We start from the raw sequence: 12745 nt of genomic DNA, 5'->3' as shown, positions 1-12745 counted from the left end.
ATTTCCTGAACCTGTTTACATGATAATATAACACTAAGTGAATGTTTATTGAATAAATGAAAGAATAAATGACATAACAGCTAAATTAAATATTTAACTTTTCTTCTATCATCAGTATTAAGTGTTTACCCACAGCTTTAAAATTGGTATCTATATATTTTTCAAATAATTAATTCGAAAGAGTTTTTCATGAAGCAGGATCATTAGATGTAATGGTAATGTGATTTTTAGTTTTGGGGAGCTCACTATAAATTCTTAAAAGAAATGTACCCCTTCAAAAATGTACTGTCACTTTTCTCCTGATAATTATATGAATATAATTGAAAAAGTATAAAGTAGAAATTTTTGAATCACCTATAATAGCATATCTTAGACCTAAGTATGGGAAAATCTATTTGTTTAATTTCATAAAGCTTCAAGTCCCAATTATGCCAGGCTGTGAAATTTGAAACCTTATGCAAGGTTGCCACATGGTGGTCAAAGTTGAGAATAGCAAGCTAAACATTGAATATAATTTATCATTGAAACTAAATTGGAAAATACAAACTTAACTTTGTTGAAAGGAAAAGCTTAAATTGTGATTTATATATTCTTTCTTCATTAATTAGAGCTTCTGATATTAGCTTTTAGCAATTAAACTTATTAAAACTAATGATAATGACATCAGTTTTAATAGCTATCAAAATATTTACATCTGAATTTTAAACTCACAGAGTACCTCTAGTTTATTTTAGCTCAGTGCCTCTCTTTATCTTACTCAGTGTTTTATTCACCCTAGTGTCCATCTCTGTTCCTGCTTATTATAGTATATGCTCAGTACAGTATTTTTAAATGAACAAATAATATTCACTAATTGAAATGTTGCCAATTCAAATAAAATATCAAAACATTATTCATGAAACCAAAAAAAATTATGTAGTGACACATTTGCCCATGCAATTTGAATAACGGACAAATGCAGTCAGCAATATTCCTTCCTTTGCAGTCTGACTTTGAAGTTTGCTTTAAAAGAGAAGGAAGAGGCAGGGAAGGCTTTATAGGTCTTAGGTTCAAAAGATAGCATTAAGCTTAATAACTTATTTTAAAGTAAATTTCTTGTCTAGGTTTTTAAAATTATTTAGAGATCTGAATCAACCTGCCCATCTTATGTGCTACAAATGTGCATTTGATATTTTTACTCAGGTTACATATTTAGCCAGTGAACATGCTTTCTACCACTGCTCATTGCTTGGTGGCCTGAAACTAAAACCTGAGTTGGTGAGGCCAGGGCATGGGCCAGCAGTTAGGTTCTGCTCTGGATTAGTGGAGGGAGGAGTAGTGAGTAATGACCGGAGTCTTTTATGTTTTTATGATCCGAGTTATTATTTTTTTCTTAATTATTATTCCAGTTATTTCTTTATTTTCCTCTCTTTTTAAGCCATGGGGCTCTTTTTCCTTTTTTTTTTTTTCTCCCTCCCTCCTTTCCTTCCTCTCTCTCTCTTTTCCTTCCTTCTTTCTCTTCCTTTCTTAATTTCTTTTTTTGGAAATGTTTATTTACATCAACAAATATAATGTAGCTATTATTTTGAAGAACATACAGAAGATCCGCATATGACGTTTCAGCTTAATTTAGGACAATTTATAACCCTAAATCTATTTACATAGACTTCATTGCAGCTGTTAAGTAGCTACTTGGGTCAACTATGGTTGTCATAGTTTTGAAACTACTCAATACATAACACCAAAAAACAGTGCAAATTCAAGTCTATTTTTTAAAGTGAGATCTTTGTTTAACTCACTTTTTTCCCCTTAAAAAATGAGTAAAAACTAAGTAGTATTTGCTTTACTTGCAAAATAAAACACAATTTGAAGAAATTATTAAAGATATCAGTGCCAATTTTACTAATGTTGGGAACATTTATGATTAAGCAAATCAAAATATTTTCAGACATATAAGGAAAAAAATATCACATGCTATAATGTTAAAACAGTTTGCGGCCAGTTCCCAGTTGCTATTTTTTTGAAGTGTAAGTTTGGTTCAGAAGCTGAAAGACAATCAGATTTACTGCGAATTTACAGCTATAGCTAGATATATTAGATTAAAATGAAAGGAACTGAATTTAAGTTAACATGTAGAAGGCATACACATTGATTACTGCATTGGTAGTTGTTCTAGGAATCTATCTAATAAAAATTAAACAGTAAATGTTTCCATCTAGTTAAAATCAGTCTCACTCAACTTGATTGAAAGCTCATTTGGGCTTTTTAAAGTGTTAAGTTCTAGAAAAAAAATTTTAAAGAGCTAGACAATTTGAAAGGCTACTATTATTATATGTACATTATCAATCTTCAGATTTCATAGAACTAAATATTCTACACTACTATTTTACTGAGTTAATTCAAACTTTTATTTCTATATTGATAATTGACTTCTAAAATTAAAATTAGTTTTCTTCAATAAGTATATGCTCTAAACAGGTCTTAGGCTCCTAACCAATTGCCCTTCTAGGGAACAGGCAGGTAGAAACAGCGGCCAATTTGCCTTTTAAATACAGCTGGCCCTTGGGGCGCCTGGGTGGCACAGCGGTTAAGCGTCTGCCTTCGGCTCAGGGTGTGATCCTGGCGTTGTGGGATCGAGCCCCACATCAGGCTCCTCCACTATGAGCCTGCTTCTTCCTCTCCCACTCCCCCTGCTTGTGTTCCCTCTCTCACTGGCTGTCTCTATCTCTGTTGAATAAATAAATAAAATCTTTTAAAATATATATATAAATAAATAAATACAGCTGGCCCTTGAACAATACAGAGGTTAGGGGCACTGACCCCCTACACAGTTGAAAATCCACTAATAACTTTTGACTCCCCAAAAACTTAACTACTAAGAGCCATTCCTTTGACTGGAAACTTTAATAATAGTTAAATAGTCAATAAACACATATTTTGTATGTTATATGTATCATGCCCTGTATTCTTAGAATAAAGTAAGCTAGGGAAAAGAAAATGCTATTAAGAAAACTGTAAGGAAGAGAAAATACATTTATAGTATTGTACTTATTGAAAAAAAATCCACGTGTAAGTGGACCTAGCAGTTGAGACCCATGTTGTTCAAGGGTCAACTTTTCACTGCAAACTAGTCAGTCCTATCTCATACCAGTGATGTTCCTACACTAGTCAGTATTCCTGCATTACTTCCCAGTCTTTTTCCTCTATTTTCTTTATTTCTATACAAGGACACCACGATGCTTAATTATAGGACTTGTGTCATGTATGCTTTCCTATTTTAAAATAAAATACAGCCATTTAACCCTACTAAAAAACACATGCGCTAGTTCTCCAAAGCCTCCCATACATATATTGTCTATTTCTTAACCTCAAAGAATAACAGAAATGCCTTAAAGTCACCATTATAACAAAGGATAAGTTATATGCTCTTACCTTATTTAAAATGAACAAGAAGGCACTAGAATGTAGAGCACAGATACAATGAGGCATAGTACATCAATATAAAAATGATACTATAACTAAGGGAAAAATAGACCTAACGCTCAATAAATATTTATTGATTACTATCTCTACCAGAAGACCTATAGCTAGCCATTTTTACAAAGGTTCAGGAGTGCTACAATTAATATAAGGAAACCCATGAAAAGCCTTTTTGGGCCGTTTTTCAGTGTCGTAAATAATTATAGTAATAGGAGCTGTAGTGCAGACACATAGGGGTCACTGGAATGTTAATAAGATGAAACTTAAAGCACATACCATAAAATTCCGCTGGTAATGAATGTTCTCTTTGTTAAAATCGATCACATAGCCATTGAAGGACCAAATAAATGTGAGATCCAGGGCGGGATCAAAGGAAGCAGCACATTGCATGGTGGCATTTTCTCCAACAGTAATATCAGCATTAATTGGGGCCAATATAATTCGTGTGGGATCTACACATTTTTTAAAAAGGAGGAAAGCACAATTCAAGAAAATATTAGATCCCATATTATCTGGCATATTAAAAGAATAAAAATCAATATATTTTAATTTCTCAGCACGGAGAAAAAGATGTTTTCAGATTCAAATTCCAGGAACAATTTCATTAAGCAAGATATTTGCCCCAAAGGCTTTTGAAATGGAAACTTATCAGTACATGATCTGTCTTAGAAGCTTAGCACTGAAATTGTGTCTTAAAGTGTATTAGAAGCTAAGCACTATTAAACTAGAAAAAAAACAGTATGAATCAAATGGTTTCTTACCTGTAATAACAAGAGTGCCAGTGTTATTAGCCCTCCCTCTATTATTTTCTGCAAAGCATGTATAGATACCACCATCATTCCTTGTGATGTTATTTATTTCCAAGCTGCCGTCTTCCCAAATGAGTATTCTATTCAAATGAAAGAAATACATTCTTCACAAAATTAATGTAATGAAATATTTTGTTATTCAGTTTTAGCTTACAAACACTATCTTTTGATCATTACATTTGATACAAATTACTTGACAGTAACATTTTTTTAAGATGAAACATTCTAGTCTTTGTTTATACTTTTTCAGCACTGACAAATTGTTTTAGAAAGTCATCTTCACCTTTTTCGCGGACTATTGCAGTAGTTCCTAACCAGCCTCCTGCTTCTACCCTTGCCTGTCTATAGTCTCTTAGCATAGCAGCCAGACATGAAGACCTAAGTGACATAAGTCACACCATGTCACTCTTCTGCTCAGTAATAGCATTCTACAGCTCAACTCCCTCCAGTGACTTTCCATCTCACTCATAGTAACAGTCACAGTCCTTTGATTCCCTTTCAGGCCTTGACAATCGCACAGGGTTTTTCACCTTCAGCAAAGCATTGCTAAATAATTCTAGCTAGTATTATATGCATGCATGCACACATGAGCACGCACATGGCACTGCTGCTGTCCTGGCACACCCCATCCCATACCGCTTCCAAGATTTTCTCTCCTAATATGCATTCCATCAGACATACTTCGGTTTTACTCATTAACCTATCATTCCACCTTATTCATTAACTGTTAAAGCATACTAACTCTAGAGAAGAAAAGACTTTTGGAGATACTCTCATATAAATGGCTCAGATAAAGATCACTTTAGAGATGATAATAGCCCATCAAATATGAAATAAACAACTACAAATAAATTCTGTTGTAGAAACTATATCATTTAGCCCAAAGTAAAATCATCACAATTGAGAACCTAATTACAATTCCTCAAGATTTTTATGCCCTCTCAACTGATTGGAAATATTGCATAAACCATTTTACAAGCCACTAATCAAGTGCTTATAATAACTTTGTAATGTGGAAACATTTTTTGTAATTATATTAGCCAGAATGAGATTACAGTTAGGCTTAAAGACAGTTATTCAGGTTACTCCTTGAATATTATTTTTAAACAGAAATAGTTTTTTCTCTAAAAATAAGTTATTAGTTGAACTTTTCTTTATGCATACTGTTTTATAACATTTGACTTTATTTTTAAATGAAATACCACATCTATTATAAAGTGGTGCTTATCACCTGAAATATTAATGGCTTAAAATAGTGAGCAAAAATTGGATTTATAGACTCTTTTGTCAAGAAGTAACACAATTTGATTCAAAGACTAAAAATATTCGACAGGATTAAAATAGTAAGCTAGACCTTTCTTTTCCTTTTTTGAACACATGTTGATGTTTAGGAAAAACGAGTCCATGAAACATGGTTCTGAGAAATCCTTGGTTAGAGAGGCTCATAACATAGCATTGGTGCTCATCAAAATCAGAGCAAGATTTTTTTTTTTTTCATTTAGGGGAGAGAGTTAATGGTGGGGCTAAGGGGGAATGCTATGCCACAAGTTTGCTGCAGGAGTAAGTACCTAGAAATGGGACTGCCTTTTTTTTTTTTTGTAAAGATTTTATTTATTTATTTGACAGAGATAGAGACAGCCAGCGAGAGAGGGAACACAAGCAGGGGGAGTGGGAGAGGAAGAAACAGGCTCATAGTGGAGGAGCCTGATGTGGGGCTCGATCCCATAACGCCAGGATCACGCCCTGAGCCGAAGGCAGACGCTTAACCGTTATGCCACCCAGGCGCCCCTGGGACTGCCTTTTGATCACAGTATCTGCATTGCTCATTGTCTGATTGTTAATGTTTCATCAGAAAGTCAAAATTAATTCTTCCTTTAACACTGATTCTTCTAGCATCATTTTGCTAAAGTCTTAAAAACTTAGTCAAGCATATTCCCTTTAAAAGTTAATGTGTTCAGGGAAATAACTGCTGTCCCTGTGCACTCCCTCTCCCCCAGCCAACCTATCTCTGTCCCATACACAGCCATACTCATGATCATCCAATAAGAGAACTGTGTTGGCACGGGTTCATTCCACAGGTTCAAGTTTCAGTTTGGAGATTATCAATATACTTTCAAAAGGCTACTTTAACCTTTCCAGCCTTTAGATACATCAAAATAGAGATGGTAATACCTATCTTACCTACTTTTTTGGATTGTTGTGAAGAGTACCTCTTATACACTTTTGCTAGAAAATTCCTTTAATAGGCAAAATCTATGTTTTCCTCCCTTATTTACACCTTTAGACAGATGCCATTACTCAAAGATGAGGTTCAAGCCCCCTGGCAAAAAACATTACTGATGATCTGATTATGTCTTATCTCTTAAAACTCCTCCATTTTTCTCTAAGGACAAACCATTTTGATTTTAGGTCTTACATTCTTCACCATCCTACACTCTCTGCCCCAGGCCCTTTGTACATGTTTCTTTCACTGCCTGTAATATTTCCTTCTCTCTTACTTTCGCATCCCATTTCCTACCCTGACTTTCTTTTTTCTGTACTTTAGCACTCAATTGAATACTTTAGTACTCAGTATTACCATATCTTCTTCTAGGAAATTTAAAGAAATCATTCAGTGTGGCTTTTAAATATATACTATGCAAGTCACATGTTTTATGTTTTATCTTAAAGCTGGTAATGGTTTACTTGTTAGGAAGACGAGAAATTCCTGTTTATTTAAAAAGATGGGAAGGGGTGATTTATTTTTTGAAGTCACCTTTTAAAAAAATTTTTCCTATTGAAATATTTAATAGGCTAACTGCATAAAATTAAAACAAATATAAATGGATACAGAAGCCCTTGTTAGGGGAAAAATAAGCCAGAGATCATATTTTATTTCCCATCATTCATTTTTTTCCTGAGGCCTTGGGCAATTTACCAAAAATTTCTGAGTCTCAATTTTCTAAATTCCTTATAAATTACAGAAACCTAAAAACTGAACCCTGATTATAACAGATAATAAGAGTGAAGGCTAAGTACCTCTGTTTATCTTAGAATTATGATACCTTTTGTTGAGAAAAGTTAGAACAACCAACATTTACATTAGTCCTCTTTAAAGTCATCTTTAAAATGAACTTTGCCAAACATAAACTGCAATTGGATTTCTAATTTTTGAACTGACCTGCTGCTATTGACAAGCCACTCTGTCCCTTTACTCCATGAAAATTTGGGTTTAGGTGCGGCTTTAGGTTTGCATTCAATTATAACCCTTCCTCCTTTAGCAGCCAAGATCTTTTTCTTCATAGGATTCATTTCAAAAGTTGGAGCCAAAGCTAAAAGGAAATAAATTATTATTATTCTCTTTCACTAAAAAGGAAAAAAAAAAAAAACCCACCCATATTTCTTCTATAGCGTCTTTTATTCTCTTGATTAATAATCAACAAAAAAAATTAATCTCACCAAATATTATCAGATATAACCAATAGACATTCCATACCTAGTATTAATATTTTTTTCTTTTATTTAATAACTTTATTGAGGTATATTTTACTTATAAAATTCACCCATTTTAAATGTACAAATCTTAGTGATAACAGGATTATTATAAATTTTAGTTACAATCAAATGCCATATATATATATAAACTAATATATATATACATATATATACACCTTGAAGGTAACATCTAATTTAATTGTTTGACTCAATTGCACACCGGAAGTTAAGTGAAAGGCTGGAGGAATTTGAACACATTATTAATACCGACATATGGTCATAATCAATACTCTCAACCACACTTTCAGTGAATTGTCTCCAGTGTACAAATGAGAAAACTGATTATCTGTTATAATTATATAATTTGCCAAAGTTACCACAGGCAGTATCAGGTAGGACTCACAACTGAATCAATTTTCTTCTGATTTGCAAGCATGCTCTCTTCATTAAACAATGATTCTTCCTTCACCATGCACACATTTATTGAGCACCAACTCTGTGCAGACATCATGAGATACCAAAATAAAAAGATTTCTGCCTTCAGGCAGACCTACCTGCAAACAGCTATGGGAGTGATGGATGCAATTGAGGGGAAAATGCTATAGCTAGGGCTTCCCCTTACATCAAAGTGTAGAGCAATAATTATGAAAATAGGATATAGAGGCTCATTAAAGGTTACTTCATTGATGACATGCTCTATTTTTCTTTAGGTCCCACACATCTGGCTCATTTCTCAACCTCCTTGTATTTTAGCAGACTTCAGGGGGATCCCATCCATTTATTTTTACACATCCAATCATCTGTATGTAATTGTGTCCTTTTGGGAGGCTTTTCTAGGCCCAAGCGTATCTTGATCCAGATTTTGACTCTTCATCCTCTAGTCCTGTGATTCTCAAATTCTATCTGTGCATCAAAATAATCTGATGATCTTCATAAAATGTTGATTAAGTAGGCGTGGGGTGAACCTGAGATTCAGCACTTCTAACAAGCTCCCAGGTGTTGCTCTTGCTGCTGCTGCTCTGTGGGACACATGTTTTATGGCAAGGATTTAACTCATCCCATTGTTCCTTTAGTCTGAGTTTTGATAACTGGCAATAAATAAATAAGTAACCACCCAACTCGTGTTGTATACCTACCACAGTGTGTGGTATTTTGCATAGGCTCGATAGTATTTTGGGTGACATATTGCTCATCAAATATGAGAGAAAATTTAATGGGATTATATTTTAAAAATCTAAATTCATCTAGAAATGAGAATTTTTCTCGAGTCAGTTAAGTTTTAATGAAGTAGTTGATTTGGTACAGTAGTTTAAATGACTTCATACTTAACTAATATTTGAATTTATAGTGACAGAATCTAGACTATGTTCCTGTATATTTTATTTACTTCATTTTTTAAAAAGATTTCATTTATTTATTTGTCAGAGAGAGAGAGCGCAAGCGGGGGGAGCAGGAGGCAGAGGGAGAAGCAGGCTCCCCACTGAGCAGGGAGCCCAATATGGGACTCGATCCCAGAACCCTGGGATCATGACCTGAGCTGAAGGCAGATGCTTAACTGACTGAGCCACCCAGGCGTCCCCCTATATATTTTAGAAATGGGAAAAAATAAGGGATTATTTTTCCCCCAACTAAGAAGAGGACATGCATTTTTTTGTCTCTTTCATTCTTTACTGCATCTATTAAAAGAATAGTATCTGGGGTAGAAAAAGTTCTCAAAAAATAATTGGTGGATGAATAAATGAATTATCTAGATAATGAAGGGAAAGAGAGAGAGAAGCGCTATTTCTAAAGGTAATAAACAAAAATAGATGGAAACAAATGTAAAGATGCCCAGAAACATTGCTCTCAGGCTGAAAATGCTATTTAACTATTAAAATAATAGTCATTAACTTATTACAAGATTTTGTGCTTGGATATGGAGAGATTGTTCAGCCTAAGCTGTTGAATCTTCATATAATTTTGTAATGTATGATGATAAACACATTTTTACAAAAAATAGAAAGTTAACATTTGGGAAAGCATTTAAATTTACCTCATATCTTGTATGAGTCAAAATGATTTTATTGCACTTCATACCACAGTAATATGGTATGAAGCCTAAACTGAATGTTTGCTAGATACCCAAATAAACTAGATTAAATATAGTAGCAAGGAATTTTTACTTTAGGGGGAATAAATGAAATTTGATCCTCAGCATTATAATGAGAGGAAGAGAAAATTAAAATTAAGAAGGCCTCAACTTTTTTTATTTTTATTTTTATTTTTTTTAGAGAGAGAGTGAGAGCTTGCAGGGAGGGGCAGAGGGAGTAGGGGAGAGAATCTTAAGCAGACTCCCTATTCAGTGCAGAGCCTGACATGGGGCTCAATCTTATGACCCTGAGATCATGACCTGAGCCAAAATCAAGTCAGACACTTAACCAATTGAGCTTACCAGGTGTCCCAGCCTCAACTCTTTTTAAAGGTAATTTTCTTTAATACTTTCTTGCAATTATCTCATTTCCTTTCATATTCTCTTAGCGTCACTCAATTTGCAGTGACAACAATGTTCTAAAGAATTTCCCTTTGGTGTAGCAATAATAAAATAGGCCATACTGAGTCACTGCTTTGTCTTTCTGGTAATCTTTTTGGTTGTAAAAGAGAAAGCCTGGCTACCTAGATTCATATGACTAAAGCTGATGACAGCTACTTCAAATAAAATGAAAAGGACATAATACATTAAGACCTTAATTAAAGTAGTTGTAATCAAAGTAAGGAGAATGTGAGATTTATAGAGTAACATTGAGAAATTTAGTAGATATAATAGGAAGAAAGGATGCAGTGAATTGTGTCATTCTATAGGACAGAATTTTTCAGGAGCTTATGTGGATGTGGGTGAGAGATAATGAATTTAGCTTCAGACACACTAAGTTTGGGTTATCTGTGAGATTACCAGATGAAAATTTCTATTAGGAATCTTTACATTGAGCTTGAAGCTATGGATAAAAATCTGGGCCAGTGATATAAATTAAAGAATCATTGATAGTTAATGGGAGGAGAAGAAGAAATTATCCAGGGTTTTTAAAAATTTGAAAATAGTAATAATTTAGGACTAATAATATAGAATATATGAAAAGGGGAGGAAGAAAATAGAATGGAACCATAGAAGACACTCTGGGAGAGGGCAAGATTTCTAACTGAGCAGAGGAAGGGGTAAAGAGGAGAAAATGAAAGTGATTGAGAAGAAATAATCTGGGAGGTATAAAAGCATGGAGTCACTAAAGACAAAGGTGCAAAGAATTCAAGAATAAAACATGAGGAAGAGGCAGCATGAGAAATATGAACACATGTATGCACACGGAGAAGAGATACCTGTTCATATCAAGTAAGGTAAGTGAGAAGAAATGACTATAGGGTAGAGGTAAAGGGATTACAGGCACACCTCAGAGATATTGCAGGTTAGGTTCCAGACCACCCTAATAAAACAAATATCATGATAAGTGAGTAAAATGAGGTTTTTTTTGCTTACCAGTACATATAAAAGTTATGTTTACACTATACTATACAGTCTATTAAGTGTGCAGTGGCATTATGCCCCCAAAACAATGTACATACCTTAATTTAAAAATACTTCATTGCTAAAAAGTGTTAATCATCATACAAACTTTCAGCTAGTCACAATCTTTTTGCTGGTAGAGGATCTTGCCTCCATGCTGATGGCTGCTGACGGATCAGAGTGATAGTTGCTGAAAGTTGGGGCGTCTGTGGCAATTTCTTAAAAAAAGATGACATCGGAGTTTTTCCCATTGATTGAGTCTTCCTTTCATGAAAGATTTCTCTGTAGCATGTTATGTTGTTTGATAGCATTCTATCCACAGTTGAACTTCTTTTAAAATTAGAGTTAATCCTCTCAGACCCTATGGCTGTTTTATCAAGTAAGTTGATCAACTAATTTCACCAGTCTTCACAGCATCTTCACCAAGAGTAGATTTTATCTCAAAAAGCCACTTTCTTTGCTCATCCATAAGAAGCAACTCTTCATCCACTCAAGTATTATAAGATTGTAGCAATTCAGTCACATCCTCAAGCTCCACTTCTAATTCTAGTTCTTGCTATTTCCACCATATCTACAGTTGCTTCCTCCACTGAAATCTTGAACCCCTCAAAGTCATCCATAAGGGTTGGAATCAACTTCCAAACTCCTGTCTATGTTGATATTTTGACATCTTCCCATGAATCATGAATGTTCTTAATGGTGTTTAGAATAGTGACTCATTTTCAGAAGTTTCTCCACTTACTTTGCTCAGATGCATTAAAAAATTCACCATCTGTGACACCTAGAGATTTATGAAATATAGTTCTTAAAAAATAAAACTTGAAAGTCAAAACTGCTCCTTGATCCATGGGCTGCAGAATGAATGTTGTTAGCAGGCATGAAACAACATTCATCTCGTGTACATCTCCGTCAGAGTTCTTGGGTGACCAGGAGCCATGTCAAGGAGCAGGAATATTTTGAAAGAAATCTCATTTTTTCTTGAGCAGTATTTCTCAACAGAGGGCTTAAAATACTCCGTAAGCCATGTTGTCAACATATGTGCTGTCACCCAGGCTTTGTTGGACGGCAACGAAACATTCAGAACCCAGGCAGATTAGATGTAGTGTAATTCTTAATGGCCCTATGATTTTCAGAATGGCGAATGAGCCTTGGCTTCAACTTAAAGTCACCAGCTGCCTTAGCCCCCAAGAAGAGTGTTAGCCTGTTCTGTGAAGCTGGGAAACCAGGCATTTACCCCTCTTCTCTAGCTCTTAAAATCTTAGATGGCATCTTCTTCCACGATACGGCATTTTATCTACATTGAAAGTCTGTTTAGTGTAACCACCTTCATTACCTCAGCTCGATCTTCCGGGTAACTTGCTGCAACTTCTACACAGCCATTGCTGCTTCGCTTTGCTTTGTGACGGTATAGGACGGTTTCTTTCCTTAAACCTCATGAACCCACCTCTGCTAGCTTCACACTTTTCTTCTG

The 12745-nt window shown here is 34.6% G+C and overlaps 1 protein-coding gene across 2 annotated transcripts in view; it reads right to left on the bottom strand.

Annotated features, from left to right (window-relative positions):
- The window catches only part of CNTN1 (contactin 1), a 341046-nt gene that overhangs the window by 114207 nt on the left and 214094 nt on the right, over positions 1-12745 (bottom strand). For both annotated transcript variants that reach the window (XM_045801266.2, XM_045801267.2), the window contains exons 13-15: positions 7429-7579; positions 4221-4348; positions 3736-3911 (exon numbers count right to left, since the gene is read on the bottom strand). In XM_045801266.2, the coding sequence (XP_045657222.1) occupies positions 3736-3911; positions 4221-4348; positions 7429-7579 (455 nt within the window). The remainder of the gene's footprint in view (positions 1-3735; positions 3912-4220; positions 4349-7428; positions 7580-12745) is intronic.

The sequence above is a fragment of the Ursus americanus genome, chromosome 25 (assembly GCF_024610735.1).
Source record: "Ursus americanus isolate L20-20 chromosome 25, mUrsAme1.1.p, whole genome shotgun sequence".
Lineage (NCBI taxonomy): Eukaryota > Metazoa > Chordata > Mammalia > Carnivora > Ursidae > Ursus > Ursus americanus.
Note: the sequence above shows the minus strand (reverse complement) of the source record. Positions and strands in the feature narration are given on the sequence as shown.